Source organism: Marmota marmota, unplaced genomic scaffold, assembly GCF_001458135.2.
Source record: "Marmota marmota marmota unplaced genomic scaffold, marMar, whole genome shotgun sequence".
Classification (NCBI taxonomy): domain Eukaryota; kingdom Metazoa; phylum Chordata; class Mammalia; order Rodentia; family Sciuridae; genus Marmota; species Marmota marmota.
Window position 1 is genome coordinate 24,036,453 of NW_025999869.1, and position 22,871 is coordinate 24,059,323.

Here is a 22,871-nt window from a genome sequence, read left to right on the forward strand (position 1 = left end):
CGAACCCGGTGCCTCATACATGCCAAGCAAGCGCTCTGCCACTGAGCCACAACCCCAGCCCAGTTCTGAAGTATTTAACACAATTCATAATGTATAGTCACTTATATGGGGTGAAAAAAACACTTCATCCCCAAATAAAACGCTGTACTTCTTTATCAGTGGACCCTGACAACCACCACTCTGCTTTCTCTTTGGATCTGCTTTTTCTGGATATTTTGATAAGTGAGATCTTATAATGTGTTTGACTTCTTTAACTTTGCATAATGTTTTTGAGGTTGATCCACATTGTGTCTGTACATGTATCAGCAGCTCATTGCTTGCTTGCTTGCTTGCTTGCTTATTTATTTATTTATTTATTGGTACCAGGGATTGAACTCAGGGGCACTCAACCACTGAGCCACCAGCCTTATTTTGTATTTTATTTAGAGACAGGGTCTCACTGAGTTGCTTATCCCCTTGCTTTTGCTGAGGCTGGCTTTGAACTTGCAATCCTCCTATCTCAGCCTCCCAAGCCAATGGGATTATAGGTGTGTACCACTGTGCCTGACCATTGCTTACTTTTTGACAAATGATATTATATTGTATGCATATGCCACATTTTATATTTTCATTTCTCAGTTGAGGGGTATTTGTTTCCACCTTTAGCTGTAGTGATAAGTAAGTACTGTGTGCATTTATGAACACATATTTGAAATATGTTGTCAGTGCCTTTGGGCATATACCTGTGACTGGAATTGCTGGTTTATATGCAGTTCTTTTTTCTTCTTGGTACCAGGGATTGAACCCAGAGGCGCTTAACCACTGAGCCGCATCCCTAGTCCTTTTTTTTTTTTAGTTATTTGTGGACACAGTGTCTTCATATGTTACTTTATGTGGTACTGAGGATTGAACCCAGGGCCTGACAGGTGCTAGGCAAGCACTCTACTACTGAACTACAATTCCAGCCCCATTTGTTCTTTTTTACCTAGATGCTTATTTTTTTTTTCCCCTTAAAAGTCTAAATATTTTTAGTGTGATATGTTTAGGTGTTCGCTGTTTTGGATTAGTTTTTGCTAGGTATATGAGTTTCTTTTTTAGTAGTTTCAGAACTTAAAAATTTAAATATAATTGTTTTTGAGTTAAGTTTTCTTGAATTACATTGACTATTCTGTTTTCATGCTATGGTTTTATTCTTTGGAAACTCATATATAATTATATTGGATTGTCCTTGTCTGTCTTCTGTGTTTGTCATTCTCTATTCAATCATTATCTATTCTTGTCATTATCTACTGGGGTTGTTTGCTCTTATGTACCTGGTTGGTGTCATGTCCCCGCCCCGTGCCTTTTGGGGGCAGTTCAAAGGATTGAACCCAGGCTTTAAGCATACTATGCAAATGCTCTGCCAGCCCTAGTTAGTTTTTATTTCTGATATGTTATTTGTTTCTAATTTTTTCTAATTCTGATTTGTTGTTTCATTTCCTGTATCTTTTTTTAATTGAAACAGAATTCACATGCCATAAAACTCACCATTTTAAAGTGTAAAATTTAGTGGTGTTTAGGATATGCAGAAGATTGTTCACCTGTCGGTCACTATCTAATTATGGAAAGTTTTTGTCACCTCCAAACAGAAACCCTGTACCCACATTAGTGGTCACTCTAAATTCCTCTTTGAGGCAACTACCAATGTACTTGTTGTCCCTGTATTTTTTTTTTTTAGTATTTATTTTTAGTTTTAGGTGGACACGGTATCTTTATTTTTTATTTTTTATGTGGTGCTGAGGATCGAATCCAGTGCCTCATGCATGCTAGGCAAGCACTCTACCACTCAGCCACAACCCTAGCCCATTCTATTCTTTTTACTCATTTTTAGGTGAAATAAGTATTTCTCAACCTTTAGAAAGGCATTGTGAAATGCATTTTTTAAAAATTTCACTGCTCCAGAGCATGTTTTTGTGAAATATTTTAAAAATGTAGCTTTTTAACTTTCCGAGATCTGTTTCCTCTTATATCTTTCTTTGTAGTTAACTGCTGTTGTTCTTCTCAATTTGCATTTTCTTACCAGCAGTTTTTCCTCAGTGTAATCCTTTTTTTCTTTGATGGGACTTTTTGCTATTCCTGTGTACCTCAACAAGGCCTTTTTTTACTTTTCCTTTGGAGTGCAAGCCCTACCTGATTATGTCTGCTATTTTCAAAGTGACTTGCTTAGTTTTGTTTTTTTGGTGTTTTCAAGTATATTTTATGCTGTTGTTTTGCTATCTTTTACAGAATTGATGATGAGTAATTGTGCCTTCAGTGATTTGTTTCTACCCACTTATGTATTTTTAATGTCCACAAAGAAACTTGTATACAAAATATTCATAGTAGCAGTACTCATCATAGAATTGAAGTGGAGACATCTCAAATGTCCACCAAATGATGAATAAGGAAAACGTGGCTCAACCATAAAATGGACTGTTATTTGGCAATTAAAAAAAATGTAGTAAAGATGCATACTAAAATGTGGGTGAAGGCTAATGTTAGAAGCCTTTTGTAAAGGACCAAAAATGTATACTTTATTTGTATGAAAAATCCAGAACAGGCAAATGTATTGAGATGTAAAGTAGATTAACCATTTTTATTGCCTAGGGTTTTAGATGTATAAGGTAGAAAAATAATAATTTAAGGGTGATGACAATGTATGTTTGTTTTAGGGTGATGAAAATCTTAAAAAAATGATAATGGTGATGGTTGCACATTTTAAAATATTTTATTTAACCTTTATTTTATTTATTTGTTTCTATGTGATGCTGAGGATCGAACTGAGGAATAATGCCTTACACCTGCTTAGGAAAGCGCTCTGCTACTGAGCTACAACACCAGCCTATGGTTGCATAATTATGAATATAAAATAGACATTGAGGCTGAGACCCTGGGTTCGATCCCCAGCACCACATTTGAAAAAACAAAACAATAACAACAACAAAAAAAAAACTAAAGCAAAATAAAGGTATCGTGTCCATCTACAACTTAAAAAAAAAAAAAAAAAAGATATTGAGCTAGGCTTAGTGGTGAACACCTGTAATCCCAGCGGCTAGGGACACTGAGACAGGAGGATTGCAAATTCAAAGCCAGCTTCAGCAATAGTGAGGCACTAAGCAATTCAGTGAGACACTGTCTCTAAATAAAATACAGGGCAGGGGATGTGGCTCAGTGGTTGAATGCCTGATACCCCCTACCCCCGCCAAATAAAAACACATTGAATTATATCTTTAATGAGTGAATTCTATGGCATGTGATTTATATTTCAGTAAAATTTTTTAGAAAAAATAAACTGTCAACTGTCAGATCTACTGCCATCTTTCTTTTTTTTATTATTTGTTTTTTAGTTACAGTTGGATATAATATCTTTATTTATTTTCATGTGGTGCTGAGATTGAACTCAGTAACTTGCACATGCTAGGCTAGTGCTCTACTACTGAGCCACAATCCCAGCTCCTATTGCCATCTTTCTGGAATCATCTTTACTCCTTTGCTTTTCATGGTTTCAATTGGGAACATTTCAGATATGCAGCAAAATTGAATTTTATAATGAACATCATTATCTCACTACTTAGGTTCTACTGATGACTTTTATTATACTTATTTTATCATATACTTGACTAAACATTCTTCTCTACTCCATCAGTTTATTTTTTGACATATCTCAAAGTAAATGGTAGACATCTATGTAATGTTCTCAGTGCCAAAGTTTTCATATTAAGCAGAATTCTTGTGTAGTTTTTTTGGGGGATGGGTGGGAGGGGGATGGATTTTTACATATGATACACTTCAGTTTTAAGTGTTCATCTGCTGAGTTTTAACAGACTGTTATTAAGAAATACATCCTTTTTGGCTAATAATCTTTCCATGAGATAAACCAGAATCTTAGAAAGTTTTCTCATGCTTCCATCCTCAGGGGTAATCACTTGTGATATTTCTACATTTTTTGGCTATATGTTAAATTTGATTGTTCTCAAACTTATAAGTGGAATTGTACGGAATGTAGTCTCTTGTAAGGTTCTTTTACTTTTTTGAGATTTAACTATGTAGTGATTTTTACTGTATTTATAGGACTATGCAGTCATCACCATTACTCTGCTTTAGAACCTTAAGTGCACATTGCTAAAAGAAAGAAGGTAACCTGGAATGTTTGGATAATTTTAGCTATATGATGCTGGGAAAAGTAAAATCTAGGAAGGAAAGGGAGACATATATTCCTATTGAGCACAAGGAAGTTTTACAGCAGTGAACCTCTTCTGTATGATGTCAGAATGGGTGAATACTTAAACATTTGTCAAAACCCATGGAACCCTAATATAAAGTATGCAAAGTATCAGTATTGGCTCATTAATAGTAACAAATGTGCCACATTAATTGTACCACATTAATCTAAGTGTTAGTAGAGGAACTGGGCTGGGATTAAGGAGTGAGTATATGGGAATTCTCTTTCTCTGTAATTATAAAACTGATCTAAAAAAGAAGAAATACTATGCTTGATAGCTATTATCTCTTTTGTCTTGTTCTAGACACTAATTTATTTTCTGTCTGGATTTATCTGACCTGAACATTTCACGTAAATGGAGTAATAGATGTTCTTTTTGGTCTGGCTTCTACCCAGCTTAATTGTTCCATGTTGTAACATATTCTTTTTATTGTATTGTTTCATTTTTATTGCTGAATACAGTTGTTAGGTATTTGAATTGTTTGTATTTCTTTTTCTTTTTTCTTTTTTTTTTTTTAATAGAGAGAGAGAGAATTTTTAAATATTTATTTGTTAGTTGTTGGCGGACACAGCATCTTTGTTTGTTTGTGGTGCTGAGGATTGAACCTGGGCCGCACGCATGCCAGGCGAGCGCGCTACCGCTTGAGCCACATCCCCAGCCCCTGTTTGTATTTCTTGACTGTTATGAATGATGCTATTTTTGTGAACATTAATGTATTTGTTTTTCCATGAACTTGTATTTTTAGTTCTATTGGATGAATATGTAGAGTGGAATTGATGAGTCATGATAACTTCTGAATTTGCCATTTTGAGAAACTGCCAAAATTTTTTTTCAAAGCGGCTGTACCATTTTCATTTTACATTGCCCAGGAATGTATGAAGAGTCCAGTTTTCTCTTTGATTAGAGCGCATCCATTCCACATAAAAGTGGAATGCAATTTAACCTTTTTTTTTTTTTTAAACAGAGGCAAATTTCTGGAGATGTGTGATGATCTCTTAGCTAGAGTGGAGCCACCACTTCGTAGTGTTTTGGAACAAGCCAGTAAGTATTTTTTGATTCTATTGTTCGTGCATATCACACACTTTGGGAAATGTTCCTTATTATCCCTGCCACCCCCCAAGCAGTTTTCCAAGTATTTGTTGAATAGACCCTTCACTTCCACATTAAGCTTTTTAATATTATCCTGAAGTGTTCCCCCTCCCCAAAGTAGCTTTTGGTAATCATGAAGAGAAAGCTAATAAAATTCTTTAAGAAACTTAATTTAGACCCAAAGAAAGTTATAAACTTCTCAGTTTATTAAAAGTTTTTATCTTTTGGGGCTAGAGTTTGGCTCAGTGGTAGAGCGCTTGCCTAGCATGTGTGAGGCACTGGGTTCAATTTTTAGCACCACATATAAATAAATGAAATAAAGGCCAGTTGACAACTAAAGAATATTTAAAAAAAAAAAGTCATCTTTTGTAACACTAACTTGGTACTTTTGTAAACTTTCCTATCAGTGAAGCTTCTTGGTTAGCTGAAAGATATGGTAAAGGAAGATACTATACCCACATATTTATTTAGCAGAATACTTGTAATTTTGTCTCATGCTAAGATAGGTGGTGGTTTAATTGGGGAATATATTATATTCATTTATCTGAAACCTTGTTTGGACAAAACATTTACCTAAAGTGCCCTGTTGTGTTGATTGCTGTTTCAGAGTTTTGCAAACTATTTCAGCTCAGTATAGGCATAAGTATTAAATTAGCTTGATCACAACAGAGGAATATGTTTTTTCCACACTGAAACAGGCCCCCTTCCCTTTTTGTCCTTTGAGGAGCCTTTCTAATGTTGCCAAGGCTGGTTCAGAATCCTTGGGCTCATCATCGTGTCTTAAGTCTCTTGAGTAACGGGGGCAATAGGTACATTGTACCTGATCCCAGCCCATTTCAAGCCCTTCACAAAAAATTGTTGGTAGTTTTTAGATAATCAGGACACCAGATGGTATGAACACGTATTTAATGAACAATAGCAAAGCATAGATATATACCCTCTTACCCTCCGAGGAGAGGAGACTGTATTTGTGTGTATGTGTTAGTACTAGGGATTGAACCCAGGGTCGCTTATCTGTTGAGCCACATACCCAGCTCTTTTTTTTTTTGAGACAGGGTCTCACTAAGTTGTTTAGGGCCTCACTTCGTTTCTGAGGCTGGCTTTGAACCTGGCGATCCTCCTGCCTCAGCCTCCCCAAGCTGCTGGGATTATAGGCATCATTTCACCTTGTTGTATCTGTGTTTTAATCTGGACCATGGTTTTGCTCTGGATAGAGCACCAAAGTGACTAGATGTGATCCTGAATACCTTTTGTTAATTTGTGCCAGCTCAGGGCTGATCCCCCCCTTTTTTAATAATTTTTTTAAAAGTTGTAGATGGACACAATATCTTTATTTTTATACGGTGCTGAGGATCAAACCCAGTGCCTCACATGTTAGCACTCTACCACTGAGCCACAACCCAGCCTCTGACCCATTTTTTTAAGGCCTCCTTGATGGCTAGCAAACTTGAATGTTTGGTCTTTTGATGTTTTAACAATTCTTTGCATGGGACTTTGCAGAGTTTACAGGATATGTACACTTCAGGACACTGAGTATTTCTGGCCCATACTTCCCTAAATCTTACTATTATGTGCCACCCTTTCTGCATTATTTTGACTCAAAACATCTACTTTGATTCCATATACTGCATACCTATCTGAATGTGTGCATGAGTGTGTGTGTAGGGGTTGGGCGGGGCAAGTAATTTTGTTATACATCTATGAATATTTTACCATGATAAAATCTTTTCCTTATAAATGCTAATGTAAAGATTCTTTTGATCTAAATGTCTAATTATTTTAAAATAGAGTTAAAGAAAGAAGATATTTATGCAGTGGAGATAGTGGGTGGTGCTACACGAATCCCTGCAGTAAAAGAGAAGATCAGCAAATTTTTTGGTAAAGAACTTAGTACAACATTAAATGCTGATGAAGCTGTCACTCGAGGATGTGCACTGCAAGTGAGTTTTCTTTTTGTTTTAGGTCATTGTAACAAGATGACAGTATCTGTTAATAGTAATAGAGGGGCTGGGGTTGTGGGCTCAGTGGCAGAGTGTTTGCCTCACACATGTGAGGTACTGGGTTTGATCCTTAGCATCACATTAAAAAAAAATAAAGATAACGTGTTCCTCTATAACTAAAAAAATATTAAAAAAAAAAAAAAACAGATAGTAGAGGTCTGATGTTCAAAAAAGGAATTTTATTCTGGGCTGGGGTTGTGGCTCAGCGGCAGAGCGCTTGCCTAGCATGTGTGAGACACTGGGTTTGATTCTCAGTACCATGTATCAGTCAATAAATGAAGATCCATTGACAATTAAAAGATATGTTCCAGTTTTACACTTTTTTTAAACATTTTTTAATTGTCAGTGGATCTTCAATTATCTATTTAGTCAATAAATTCATCTTACTATAAGCTGCAGAATAAAATTCATTTTCTTAAAAGATATGTTCCAGTTTTACACTTTTTTTAACATTTTTTAAGAAAAGGAATTTTATTCTGCAGCTTATAGTAAGATGAATTTATTGACTAAATAGATAATTTTAGACTTGAAATGTTACAAGAAGCCGGGCTCATTGGTGCACGCTTGTAATCCCAGTAGCTTGGGAGGCTGAAACAGGACGATTGTGAGTTCAGTGCCAGCCTCAGCAAAACTGAGGTGCTAAGAAACTCAGACTCTGTTTCTAAATTAAAAATACAAAGTAAGGCTGAGGATGTGGCTCAGTAGTTGAGTACCCCTGAGTCCAATTCCTGGTACGTACCCACCTCCCAATAGACCAAAGGGGGCCCACCAAAAAAAAAAAAAAAGGTACTAGAATTTGATATGATCTGTGTCTATATTTGAGGTGATGATTTGTCAGTTAAGAGTTGGGGATTAACCAAGAGCCCATAGAAGGAACAAGGTAGCTTAATGTATACTGAGGAGAAAAATACTGGATAATAAATAAACCTGAAGTTTAAAACAGTTAAAAAAGTTGGATTAATGGAAAAATAAGGAATTACTAGATTACATAGGTTAATTTGACAATGGTAGAAGTTTGTGCTCGTTTACAGACATTGTTATTAATGACCATCTTATGACGGTCTCCAGAAATGATTATTTGTAGGTCTAATGATGTTATTTCATATAGTCTATACTTGTCAAATGGAATTTTTAAAAATTATCATTCTAGTGTGCAATCTTGTCGCCTGCTTTCAAAGTCAGAGAATTTTCTATCACTGATGTGGTGGCATATCCAATATCTCTGAGATGGAATTCTCCAGCTGAAGAAGGGTCAAGGTAATACATTTGTTAATCATATTTATACCTACAGTTAATTTATTGTTAAGTCTGAGTAATATATAGCTTTTCATTTCAACTTGCACAAATCTAATATTTTGTCATAATGTGCAAAGTGATCAATTATTGTAACAGGCATAAATTAGCGTTCTTATTTAGTTTCCTACATTTGATCCTGCCGAAATCAGGTGCCTTTTATTTGCTGATTGAGTGTATTTTTTACTTTTTTACTAACTTTGTGTACACAGTTTCTTGGAAACTGAATAATAATAATGATGATAATGCTAGCTGAGAAGAGAGAAACTAGGATTGTATAATCATGAACTTGGAATATATGGGTCAAAGTGTTAGGAATATCCTGAATTTATGTTACTGTCTTTTTCCTTCATTCAGTGACTGTGAAGTCTTTTCAAAAAATCATGCTGCTCCTTTCTCTAAAGTCCTCACATTTTATAGAAAAGAACCTTTCACTCTTGAAGCTTATTATAGCTCTCCTCAGGATTTGCCCTATCCAGATCCTGCTATAGGTAAGTAGTGTTAGGAATTGAAATGATAAGAACTTTTATCTACTTGGAGAACTAGGATGGCAGAAGGACCAGATGCAGTGTTCTGAAATTTACGTACTTTACACGACAAAAGAAAACCTTTTCTAATCTTATTACCAGCTTCAGAACAAACTGGCTGGCTGTTATTTTATTGGATCTCCCATTGTGTGGACATTATTTCTCAGTTAATTTACAGTGTGGTTATGCTTTATGTTAAAGAGTTAAATAAATTTCAGTATTGACTCTAATATACAGGTGAACAACATACATGGACAATCATTAGGGGATTGTTTACAGTAGCAGTGCATCCTGAGTTTTGAAGTTTTGTTGGCTAGAGTTTTTACATGTATAGACTCTGGGAACTCTTACAATCTGGAAGTAATTCTAGTTGAAAAGAGAAAGAAATTATATATAGAGTTATACAGTAAAGGTCTAGAATATGTGGGCACAGTGTTCAGAGTATCCTTAGTGATACTTAGAAGGTGTGGAAAGTTAACTTATTCTGGTTTCCTCATTTGTAAAATAGGAATAGGGATGCTAATAATTTATAGTTTTGCATTGTTGTAGGAATAAAAAAGGTAAATAAGACTCTGGTATAGTAATTGGATCTAGAAATGGGAATTTCTTGAGGAATAAGAAAAGTACCTTTTTTTTTTTTGGTAGAGGGAGAATGTGACAAGTGTATACTTTAGGAATTTATGTGGCTGTTGCATATAAAGCTGAAATAAGGTTCTAGAGGAACAGAAAAAATATTAAGAGACATTTGAGCTCCATTCGGAATAGAATTATAAAATCTTGACCATATGTGAAAGAATGAGAAATCTAATAATTTAGTAAGATTGTACTGAGAGTACTGACTATGCTTATTTGAAGTGTCATGTTAGTTATTGATCTGTCATTGAGGAATGAATGTAACCTACAGTATGGGCTTGTATTCATGTTTGAATTTGTTCTCTTGTGTGTTCTCTTCTGTGTTTCATGTCCTCAGCTCAGTTTTCAGTTCAGAAAGTCACTCCCCAGTCTGATGGCTCCAGTTCAAAAGTGAAAGTCAAAGTTCGAGTAAATGTCCATGGCATTTTCAGTGTGTCCAGTGCATCCCTAGTGGAGGTGCACAAGTCTGAGGAAAATGAGGAACCAATGGAAACTGATCAAAATGCAAAGGAAGAAGAGGTAACCTGGACATTTAATGTAATTATGATTGCCCAAAGGTAACTTGTCTAGAAGTTGTAACGAGTGGATGGGGTCATGGGAGCAAATTTGTGAGAGTTGCTGAGAGTAGTTTTGCAAGTGTCTTTTCCCCTATTATGGGTTAACCAGTAGAGGATCTTTACATGGAATCTGTATGGAAATGGAACATAGATTACCTCTTCCCAGAGCATGCTTTTCTCATCTTGGGTTAGTTTTGATTCTTTCTGGTTATAGAAGAATGTTCTTGAGTCTCAATTGATTATTTTCACAAATAGAATAGGTTGTACACTAATTTACTGAAATTATGCATTGGGTCTTATTCTCTTTGTGTATCAGATTCAAATCTTTATAAAACCACAAATGATTGGGTCTCATTCCCAGAGGTTTTGTTTGAGTTGGTCTAGGCTGGGCCCAGGTATGAGCAATGTTCAAAGTGTCCCAGGTTCTTCTAATATGTTGCAGGCTTTGTGGGACCACTGGTTCAGTTCTACAAATATGTTGTTTTAATTATCGGCATTGAGGGTATTCTTAATAAGTTCACCTCCCCTAGTACGTACAGTGGTTGTCCATTTGAATATGGAAAGGCTGATGTAGGAACTGCTTGGAAAAGTAAAGACTTTTGAGGGAAGTCTACTTATGAGAAGTTTGTAGAAACTTAACTGCAGATTGTATTTTGGAGACTGTTAAATGATGCTACATTGTATACTAAGAGTACTTAATGGTTTATGAAACCAATTCATAATCATTCTTGATTACATAAGGATAGAGCAGGGCAAGTGTCATCCCCATTGTACAGATAATGTTAGCTGAGCTCCCGAGGGGAGAATTTTGTATTTCAGTTAACATGTATGACATGAGCTGGAATTTGAACCTAGATCTTCTGGTTGCTGACAGTTGAACAGAAATTACATATCCTGCATGTATCTTTGTCAGTGTGTCATGAAGGTTGCTTAGTCTTTCATTGGTATTTCTTGGTTTCTGAATTTAATTTGACCTGTTTTTTAGAAGATGCAGGTAGACCAGGAAGAACAACATGTTGAAGAGCAACAGCAGCAGACACCAGCAGAAAATAAGTCAGAATCTGAAGAAATGGAGGTATGAGTTTTTATGAATTGCAGGCTTGTAATGTACATGGTTCTGGCTTAAAAGGCTATTTCTTGGAAAGTAGTTTATACTATATTACTTACTTGAACAATTTTTTTCTTAATATTTATTTTTTAGTTAAGATTTGGACACAATACCTTTATTTTATTTAATTATTTGTTTTTGTGGTGCTGAGGATCAAACCAGGGCCTTGCATGTGTGAGGTGAGCACTCCACTGCTGAGCCATAACCCCAGCCCCAACTTGAACAATTTTTAAGCAAGATTTTGTAGTGTTTTTGTAAAGTACTTTTTCTGCTAGAAAGTGCTTTTTGCAAGATGGTTTTTGAACCTCTATACTAATTGTTACATGAAAAGAGCACTCAGACATAGTTTTGCTAGGTAAATCAGATTTGTCAACTGCCTTACTCTTGCTTTTTTATTGAAAAATATTGCAAATAATGTATTTATGTACATTTTGTAAATAATGTAAAAAAAGTATTTATCCCACAATGAATATTTAACATTTTTGAATCCTTTTATTCTTTGATTCCTTAATTTTGAATTTCCATGTTTGAATTTGTTTTTTAGCATTAAAAACACTATTTCTTTCAATTGCTTTTGACATGGCAATATGTAATCTCAACCTCTTAGGAATTTCTTTTTTTTTTTTAGTTGTTGATAGACCTTTATTATTTATTTATTTATATGTGGTGCTGAGAATCGAACCCTGTGCCTCACACATGCCAGGCAAGTGCGCTACCACTGAGCCACAGCCCTAGCCCTCTGGGAATTTCTTATTGTGGTACTTTAAATTTGGTAGAGGCTTAATGTGGCTTAAGTCTGTTGCCCATTTTCATGTCTGAACAAATTTTAACTTGCTTTCCTTTAGTTGTGCAAATAATAGTTTAAAAAAAAAATGACAAGAGGAGATCATGCTCACAGATTTGATTCTCTTGTTGGCTCAGACCTTTGCCAAGATGGAAAACCCCTTTATTTTGGTGGGTAGGTGGTGGTGGTGCGGTAGTGGGAGAGAAAATTATCCCTTTGTGTGTGTGTGTGTGTGTGTGTGTAAGGTGGGTGAGGAGAAAGGAAAAGTGTCAGGCCTGGTGTGCATCCTTCTTACCAGTGTGGTGTTGCAGCGAGAGGCATCCAAGGGATTTTTATGTAGACTTCCATGGGGTGATTCAGGAACTAAAGGACCTTTCATAATGTTATTTCTAAAGGGAAGGAAATAAAAATTACACATACGTTTCAGCTGCTGTTTGGATAGGAGGTGGGGAACTGACATTGAAGTCTTGCCTCACATCATAGACTACAATTGAATTCCTGATAAATTCAAAAGTTGAAACAAAAAGATTGAGTATTTTCCTAATCTGTGTATGGAAAAAGGCTTTCAATAAAAGTCATCACAAAGGAAATGTTGGATACTTTTTTTAAAAAAAAAAAATAAAAACTTGCATAGAAGAGGCTGAGGCTGTGGCTCAGCGGTCGAGTGCTCGCCTACACATGTGAGACACTGGGTTTGATCCTCAACACCACATGAAAATAAATAAATAAAATAAAGGTATTATGTCCATCTACAACTAAAAATATTAAGGAAAAACTTGCATAGAAAAATAAAACTGGAGGAAGCTAAAAGACTCAATCATTTATGGAAAAAAATTTACTAAAAACTGAAGGAAACAGTGGATAAAGTGTGAGTAGGCAATTTGAAAAAGTATGGTTTATAAGTGTGAGGAAAAAAGATTATTTTTTTTAAAGAGAATTTTAATATTTATTTTTTAGACACAACATCTTTGTATGTGGTGCTGAGGATCGAACCTGGGTCACGCCCAGGCGAGCGCGCTACCGCTTGAGCCACATCCCCAGCCCGGAAAAAAAAAGATTATTGACTTAGAAACTCAAAATAGCAGTGAGATGAAGTTAAATGGATTTCCATTTGTAGATAGGGTGCTTTGGAATGAATTCTGTCAGTCCTTGTGAAAATGTAAATAGCTTATAGACATTTTCTAAATCACATTGGCATTATGTTGCTGATCCATTAAAATTTTATACCTTTTCCCACTAGTTTAATCCTTGTCTAAATTTATATAAGAATGGAAGAAATTTTTTTTTTTCCTATTTCCTTCTTTTTGCTGTGTTGGGAATTGAGCCCCAGGCCTTGACATGATGTTAGGAAGTACTCTACCACTGAGCTATATCCCTAGCCCTAAAAATTTATATAATGATCAGGTGTTGATTGTGTGATTGCAGAAAAATTAATTGTGTGTATGTATTTTTTCAAAAATGTATTTTTAATTGTGATAAAGACACATAACAAAGCTTACTGTGATAACCATTTTTTAGTGTGTAGCACAGTAGCATTAAGTAAGTACACATTTACTATGCCACTGATCTTTGAATCTTTTTTCATATGGCAAAATGAAACTAGTCAGGAGAAGTGATCCACAGCTGTAATCCCAGTTACTTGGGAGGCTGAGGCAGGAGGACTAAAATTTTAAAGGTATGGGGATGTAGCTCAGTGGTAGAGTGCTCCTGGGTTCAATTCCAAGTATGCACTGCAGAAGCAGCTAGCTTTGAAATTTAAGTTGTATATGTTTTTGTTCCTATTGTTATTTTAGACTTCTCAAGCTGGATTGAAAGACAAAAAGATGGACCAACCACCTCAAGCTAAGAAGGCAAAAGTGAAGACCAGTACTGTGGACCTGCCAATTGAGAATCAGCTGTTATGGCAGATAGACCGAGAGATGCTCAACTTGTACATTGAAAATGAGGTGATTATTTAAAGTCTGTAAGAACAATGAGCTAATGAATTAATATAACCATGATGTTCAGATACTGTTTCTAGAGGTTCTGTATATTTTTGGTAGTTTGGATTTTGATAAAATAATTTTGAATTTTTTGGGATAAGGCAAGTTTAAATAATACATCCTATTGTATACCATGTCTTTCTTGCTAAAAGCTCTGCTGTGAGATCCTTGACAATGTCTTTGGTTTGGGGTTGTATTGTTCAAATTGGGCTATAAGTATATTTGTTCCCTAGAGATTGGGATGTTTAAAGTAGTGAGTAATGGAAGCTGGTTAGCAGGAGAAACCACATAGCATTAATAGTAGCACTATTTGCTTATTTCTTCTCCTGTTGTGAGTCAGTGTGAAAACATAGCAGTTCTTTTTAAGAAGAGTGATATGTGATATTTGGGATCCTTGACCCCATTTACTCAATTCATTGAGGTTTCTTATTATGTAATCCCTGGATCTCAGAATAGTTTTATTTTGCAGAGTCTTTAGCATTTATATAACATGCATAGTATATCAGAACAGGTCATCTCATGACACTAAGCCTTTTTTTTTTTTTTTCCCCCAAATATTGGGGATTGAACTCAAGGGTATTTTACCATTGAGCCACATCCCTAACCCTTTTAATTTGGAGATAGGGTCTCATGTAAGTTGATGTGGCTGACTTGAAACTTTCTTCCCGCTTGCTTCAGACATTGGGATTATGGACATTTGCCACTGTGCCTGGCTGAACCAATTGTTTCTTGTCCCAAATATTTTTTCCTTATTTATTGATTGATTGATTTGAGTGCTGGAAATTGAACTTAAGGCCACTTGACCACTGAGCCACATCCCCAGCCCCATTTTGTGAGTTGCTTAGCACCTCACTTTTGCTGAGACTGGCTTTGAACTTGCAATTTTCCTGCCTCAATGTCCTGAGCCACTGGGATTACAGGCATGCACCACTGCGCCTGACATTGTTTTCCTTATTTTTGTGGAGTATCTATATCTTAATATTTTTATTCTCTTTTTCTAAAGTCACACACGAAACTCTGCCTTCTTGATCTTCAAAATTTGTCAAGGACTAGTCTTCCAGCTTCCTTTGGTTGGAGTGATTCAAAGAATTAAAAGGATTTGAGAAGGAATGGATCTTTGTTTTTAAATTTTATTATATGAAAGAGGAAATTGCCTTAGTTGTCTTAAGATCTAATTTGTATTGTTCTCAGGGTAAGATGATCATGCAGGATAAACTGGAGAAGGAGCGGAATGATGCCAAGAATGCAGTAGAAGAATATGTGTATGAAATGAGAGACAAGCTTAGTGGTGAATATGAGAAGTTTGTGAGTGAAGATGTAAGTGTCTGCTGCAATGTTTTACTCTGTCTTCTTGGAACATCTTTAGATGTCTTAGAAGGGAATTCTCTGTGTTTAACAAAATTATTAAAAGTGTGTTTTTTTTTTTTTTTTTTTTTTGAGGGTGGTGTATAGTTTGTATTTATTATTACAGTATTTCCCAAAGATTAGCCTTTGTACATCATTTCACATGTTCTTTCATTTCTTTTCCCTCTCCAGTACTGGAGATGGAATCCAGTAATGTTAATACCACTGAGCTTTTTATAATTTGAGGCAGGGTCTCACTAAGTTACTGAGGCTGACCTGAAAATTGGTGATCATCCTGCCTCACCTGGGATCCTCCCAAGTACCTGGAATTATAAGCATGTGTCACCCATCCCACCCCCCCATTTTTTGGTGGTACTGGTGATTTAACCCAAGGGCATTGTAGCACCGGGCTCTCACCCCCCCACCTCTTATTTTTTATTTTTTATTTTGAGGCAGGGTCTTACCAAGTTGCTGAGAAAGTTGCTGAGATTGGTCTCAAACTTGCAATCTTCCTGCCTCAGCCTTCTGAATTGCTGAGATTATAGGTTTCTACTACTGTGCTTGGCTCTGTAACCCCTGAACCTAGAAAATAAAAAGCTTCTGCCAGCCTTATTTTCTATGTCCCTCATCTCCATACTACTTTATTTTTTTTTAAAGCAACTGCCAGATATAGCAATGCAGTTTGTGTCATCAGTGTTTCAACTTTTTTTTTTTGGCGAGGGGATAACAGGTCCTTATTTAGTACTTTGTTTAGAGACAGAATCTCACTGATTTGAGAGTTGCTGTTTCTGAGGCTGGCTTTGAGCTCATGGTCTTCCTGTCTCAGCCTCCCAAGCAGCTGGGGTTACAGGCATGGAGGCGCCTGGCCACACTGTTTTGTTTTATTGAATTTGTTTGATTTTAGTTATTGATTGACCTTTAAATTATTTGTTTTGTGGTTCTGAGGATCGAGCCCAGTGCCTAACATGCTAGGCAAGTTCTCCACCACTGTGCTACCACCTCAGCCCTCAACTGTGTTTTTTTTTAACTTTAAAAAAAAATTGTTTTAGTCGGATACAATATTTTTATGTGGTGCTGAGGATCGAACCCAGTGCCTCATACATGCTAGGCGAGCGCTCTACCTCTTAGCCACATCCCCAGCCCTCAACTGGTCTTTTATTTTTATTGATTGGTTGATTGATTGATTGGTTGAGGTGATGGGAATTGAACCCAGGGCCTTGTGCATGTGAGGCAAGCCTCAACTGGTTTTTGATTGACCTAATTACAATATATATATATATATAATATTTTTTTTTTTTTATCTGTAGGATCGTAACAGTTTTACCTTGAAACTAGAAGATACTGAAAATTGGTTGTATGAAGATGGAGAAGACCAGCCAAAGCAAGTTTATGTAGATAAATTGGCTGAATTAAAAGTAAGTGACTCTTAGAGAGCAGAGGTATCCCCGAGCCTTTAGAGTGTTCAAGGAGAGTAGTTCAAAATGGGGAGGAGAGCACAGGCTGAAAAATATGTTTTGAAGAATTGTACCCTTATGACTTAGGCTCATTATAATCCTCACTTATTTAGAGCCTTATAGCAACAGAATAATTTTTCTGAAAATTGAGTTTTGACTTCCAGTGTTTTATGGAGTTAGATATTTAGTGCATTCTTGAGTTAAAAGACAAGTAAGATATAGTCCTTACCCAAAGGTACTTACTATGTCATTGTTACTTGTAGTTTTCATTCTTTTTTTTTTTTCATTAATTTTTAAATATATTTTTTAGTTGTAGGTGGACACAATACCTTTAGTTTGGTTTTATGTGGTGCTGAGGATCAAATCCAGTGCTTCATGCATGCTAGGCAAGCATGCTACCACTGAGCCACAACCCCAGCCCCGTCTTTTTTTTTTTTTTTTTTAAATACTGGGAATTGAACTACACCACTGAACTGCATTCCCAGCACTCTTTTTTTTTTTTTTTTTGAGATAGCATCTCACTTAAGTCGCTAATGCTGGCTTCAAATGTGATTCCCCTGCCTCAACCTGCAATAGCTAGGACTACAGTGTGTACCAGTGTGTGTGGCTGTAGTTTGATTCTTGATAAAAACAAAATGACTAGTTTTGTATTTAAAGAAACTAATTGTTAAACCTTAGGGTTAAAATATAAAGAACTACCCAAGTTAGAGACCTTTTGTTTGGAAAAGGATAGAAATGCATAAGAAGAAACTTTGAACATTTCCTTTTGCTTTTAGCTCAGAATTACTTGGTTTCTTGTGGAACTGGGCTATTACAATTACCCTTTTTAGTGAAATTACTCAAGGACAGTGCCTGTAGTTTTATATCATTGTGGCAAGCATAGTCAGAGTGCACATGAAGTCCCATTTTGTTTTTGTTCATTTTCTTTGTCTTCTGGAAGAGATGTCAAACACATGAAAGTAGAGACTAATAGTTTCAGCTCTTTGGGCCAATTCTTTTCATCTCTATTTTCACTCCCAGTTGTTTTGAAGCATGTCCTTTTGGTTTGGATTGATCCAGAAACATTTCTGTATGTATTTAAAAGAAAATAGAACTTCATTCTGTATCATTATCGTGCCTAAAAAGTTTCTTAAGATCACCACAGTATTCCATTTTCAAGTTCCATTGTTTCATACATGATTATGTTTTAGTTAGGATCTAAATTGGTCCATACATTTTGTTGGTATGTCTCTTAAATCTGGTTTTGTAGTTCTCCTTCCACTGTTCTTTCCCCTTATTTATTTAATGAAGAGTTGGATCATTTGTCCTATAGACCCCTCCCCCCAATCCCCATCTGGACTTTGCTGATTTTCCTCTCCACAGTGGTATTTACATTGTCTGGTAAAGTGATGTTTAGATGTAGAGGCTTCATCAGATTCAGGTGTTGCTCATTTTTAATTAAAAAAAAATATCATTTTTGGCAATAAACTTCCTATTCAGTGTGTACAATGTCTACTAGGAGGCAAGTAATTTTTGGTTGTGTTTTGATAATTAGGACATACTGGTTGACTCTACATGAGACAATGTTGAAGAATATTCGCTCCAGTCTGAGCAACCTAATATTTCCAGTGGTGTGGAGAAGCATATCTAACTTGTATATTTATATCCCTTGATATACATAAATGTAACTTTAACTCATAATCAATGTTAGTCATAATAGAAACAGTACAACTCTGATAATTTAAGCTTCCCTGTGAAGAATTTGTTTATTCTTTTTTAAGAATTTAGGTCAACCTATTAAGACACGGTTTCAGGAATCTGAAGAAAGACCAAAATTATTTGAAGAACTAGGGAAACAGATTCAGCAGTATATGAAAATAATCAGCTCTTTCAAAAACAAGGTACTCTGCAACCCACCCCCAGTCCCTTTCTCTAATCTTACTTACCTTGGTTGTCACAATTTGAGACATTTTACCTGCCAGTTTTTCTATTGTTCTCAACTCTCATTTAACAATATTTTCTTTCATTTTAGATGTTATTGCGTAATGTTTTATAGACTCTTATAAAAACTATAGGATTTGCTACTTCTCTTTAGTAGGTGGAATCTGGGGTTGAGAAGTATTGTTTAGTTTCCTTTTTTTTGCTATAAAATGCATCTTCTGCATTAGACTTAAGATTCTCTGTTTGGGGGCTGGGTTGTAGCTCAGTGGTAGAGCACTTGCCTAGTACACATGAGGCGCTGGATTTGATCCTTAGCATCACATAAGAAAAAAAATAAATAAAAGGTATTTTAAAAAAAAAAAGATGCTGTGTCCTGAGAACATATCTGCATTGCGATTTTGTGTTTTAGGCAGATGTCATGTCTCGACAGTTAATTTATTAAAAGAGTTTTTGAGTACTATATGATATACACTCCATAAATAGCCCATTGAGTCCATATAGGTGGTTTTATCAACATTTATAAGTAACTTCCAACAACTTTAAGCCTCACCTTCCTTAAACAGGACCCCAGGTAAATAATATGGGACAGCTGAGATTCAGTCCAAAGTCTCACTCCAAAATTAGCATTTTAACCTTACTGTATTCCAGGCTCTTCCATTTATTTATTACTTACTTACTTAAACTTATTTATTTTTGGTGGTGGTAGGGGGTCAAACCAAGTGCTTCATGTGTGTCAGGTAAGCCCACTGAGTTCTATCCTTAGCCCTACTCCAGGTTTTTGTTGTTTTGTTAGTGTAAGAAACTTCTTAAAAAAAAAAAAAAACCCAAACATTTTTTTCTTTGAAAGATCTTTAAAAATTTATATTTAATTATTATTTTTGTTCCAGAGTAACATGTTTAAACCTCAGCTTTCATTTCTCTTAAAGTGTAAATTTACATGTGAAATTATTTTCAGAAGATTTTGCATAAAATGTGCATCATTTATATCAATGAAGCCTTTTAGCTGCCTTCTTGTAGATATTCTTGGCCTTCAAATCTTTTTCCTTAAGGTTTAAATAATTAAAGTTTTTTTTACTGTCTACTTAGTGCTAAAAGTGCTTCATTTTTTGAAAGATGGTACCTGTTTAAAAGATGGTGAAGAACTAGGCAGTTTTTGGGACGTGGGTATTATGCCTTGATACTCATCTGACTACCTGCTGGTTGGTTATAGGAGGACCAGTATGACCATTTGGATGCTGCTGATGTGGCAAAGGTAGAAAAGAGCACCAATGAGGCGATGGAGTGGATGAATAACAAGCTGAATCTGCAGAATAAGCAGAGTCTGACCATGGATCCTGTTGTCAAGACAAAAGAGATTGAAGCTAAAATTAAGGTAATTCATGACTTTCAATGTTTAAGTCTTGTCAGCTTTGTTGGTACTAATAGTCCTCAAGTGACATTTGTCATTGTCACATTTTGGTTTGGGGATTGAGTGAGAACGGGTGAACGTGGGTTTAGCATGTCATATGAAAATTTAAGAAACCATTTTTTTCTCTTCCATTCTAGGAGCTGACAAGTATGTGTAACCCTATAATTTCAAAGCCCAAACCCAAAGTGGAACCTCCAAAAGAGGAACAAAAAAATGCAGAGCAGAATGGACCAGTGGACGGACAAGGAGATAACCCAGGCCCCCAGGCTGCTGAGCAGGGTGCAGACACAGCTGTGCCTTCGGATTCAGACAAGAAGCTTCCTGAAATGGACATTGATTGATTCCTACACTTGTTTATATTAAAACAGACTATTATAAAGCTTTAAGTTGTCAACTTTGTTCTAAATATCAACTAGAGCAAGTGAATACTGGAGATTTCTTAGTCAGTTTTTAGGGAATTTGGGGGTGGGGTGGGGGATATAGGTAATGTACGGAGCATTTTGACTTCTAAATAGTTAGATACAGAAATTAAGTGCATTGTATCTTTTTTCATAATGGTACTATTTAGAAGCCCAGTTAGTCTTACTGAGCTTATGCTTCACTCCTTTTATGTTTAATCATGCTTCTTCAAAATAAGTTTATTTTGGAAAGTTGAGCTGCAGCAAAAGCTATAACTAGCTATCAAGCTGGCTTTTCATTATGACATTCATGGTAGGAGCTCTAATTATGCTTCAAAAATCTGTTGTGGACATTGCCAGAAAGACTTTCTGCCTGGTGTGGGGTTAGGGTGGGCGCTCCCTATGTTCCTGAGCAGGCCAGAGCGTGGTCTGGTGTGGATTAATGTAGGGGAGCAACAAAGGCACACTGATCTTCACCCTTCCCTTCCATCCCAGCCCCACCCTCTTCCTTCCTCCCAAGGAAAGAGCTCCTATTACAAATGGCATGGCTGCTTTTGGGATAGAGAACCCCCTCTCTGGGAGCAAATTGCAAACAGAATTTTAGACTTGGAGGTGCTTCTTTAAAGTCTGTTCACTAACACCTAGAGCATCAAAGTCTAAATAATTTTCTCTTTAGAAGATGTACTGTTGAATATAGGCATGGTAAATTAAACTGAGGAATTGATCCTTGCTCATTATGGTATAAAGATTTGTATCCTGGCCTGTTAGTGAGAGATGTTCTGTGTAAACTCGAGGTATAGTTTGAACTCCCAGGATAAAAGTAAAAAGTTCTTTTTGGCTCATACACAGTCCACTTGTGTGTTAAGTATTGATATCTGTCATGAATCTGCCAATTTGTATGTGTTAAACAGATGACAGATCATTTAAAAAACAAAAATACACTGGATTGTACTGGATGAGTCTGAAACAAATGAGTGTTAAACAATATGCCCATGTTAGAGCAACACCTCCTTAACTTTAGCTAATGTCAGGAGCACCAAAGCATTCCTCTGACTGCTTTTTGGGGCAGTGTGGATAGGAGCAAGGCGTTTTGGAAACTTCAAGGGAAGCCTATATTAGAGGCTAGAGCTGGTTCCTCCTGCCTATAAACTGTTACAAGCTTTGTTGATTATGTTTTGTATCTTTGTAATAACTGATATTCTGTATAACAGAGTGCCTCTCTGTTAGTTTTGCCCTATGTTGTTAGAACCAAGACTATACCTGCATAGTAGGAATAAATTTCTGTCCATCTCTGTGCAGAAAGGTTTTTAAATGTTGGAGCTCTAAAGTGCTGTAGAGATGATTGCTGGGAGAGGAGGAGGGGGAAGTTGGGTTAATGTGATGTGTAAGCGTCCCTCACAGTACAAGGACTGTGTTCCAAAGCACTGGGGCCCTATTCCTAAACTCGGTTTTCTCGTCCTGCTGCAAGAGTTCCAGCTGACCTGCTGTAAGGCCATGAGCTATTTGAGATGCTGATGCAGGATTACGTCAAGTCTGATGCAACTCAGTCCTTAATGACCATTTCTTCTAAACCTTGTGTGTATGGGGGGTAAGGGCTTGGGTGTTGGGATGGGGATGAATTTGAAGTTTAAAACTAGGAATAGGATGGCATGGTCTGCTTGCTCTCTGTTTAGACAGGCTTTAAGACCAACTTGATATACATGGAGGCAGGCCAGAAAGTGGTTATTGATGACTTGTATACAGACAAGCATTTTCCAAGTTGCGTTATCCAAATTTGTTAAAACTCCAGGTCACGTTCTTACACTGAGAAAAACATTCAGTAAACATGAGACAAGTTTAGGAAAAAACTAATAAAAGAAACCTGTCTTACACTCAGAGGAATTGTTTTCTTAATTTCATAATGCAGGCTGGCGTGTGTGTGTGTGTGTGCGCGTGTGTGCGTGCGCGCGCGCATTTTCTTGTGCTCCTGTGTATCTGAGTTTAAAAAAAACTTGAGCAGAGGCCTCTTGGCTGAATTCCAGTTAACCTCCTGGAGACCTCTTCCCTGAAGAGTAACAGTCATGGTGATAAGTTGCTTCTTTTCATGTCTCAGTTCTCCCCTCTTCGCCCAGTTTCTCTGATGTAGGAACACTTGTCCCTGCAAATCATCCTTAT

The 22,871-nt window shown here is 36.3% G+C and overlaps 1 protein-coding gene across 2 annotated transcripts in view; it reads left to right on the top strand.

The window, feature by feature from the left end:
* Hspa4 (heat shock protein family A (Hsp70) member 4) overlaps positions 1–22,592 on the top strand; it is a 46,130-nt gene extending 23,538 nt beyond the window's left edge. For both annotated transcript variants that reach the window (XM_015492758.2, XM_048783591.1), the window contains 12 exons: positions 5,185–5,261; positions 7,098–7,249; positions 8,460–8,566; positions 8,960–9,093; positions 10,100–10,281; positions 11,305–11,394; positions 14,005–14,157; positions 15,385–15,510; positions 16,845–16,952; positions 18,752–18,871; positions 20,122–20,283; positions 20,457–22,592. In XM_015492758.2, the coding sequence (XP_015348244.1) occupies positions 5,185–5,261; positions 7,098–7,249; positions 8,460–8,566; positions 8,960–9,093; positions 10,100–10,281; positions 11,305–11,394; positions 14,005–14,157; positions 15,385–15,510; positions 16,845–16,952; positions 18,752–18,871; positions 20,122–20,283; positions 20,457–20,660 (1,615 nt within the window). In that variant the 3' untranslated portion in view covers positions 20,661–22,592. The remainder of the gene's footprint in view (positions 1–5,184; positions 5,262–7,097; positions 7,250–8,459; positions 8,567–8,959; positions 9,094–10,099; positions 10,282–11,304; positions 11,395–14,004; positions 14,158–15,384; positions 15,511–16,844; positions 16,953–18,751; positions 18,872–20,121; positions 20,284–20,456) is intronic.
* The last annotated feature ends 279 nt before the right edge of the window (positions 22,593–22,871 follow it).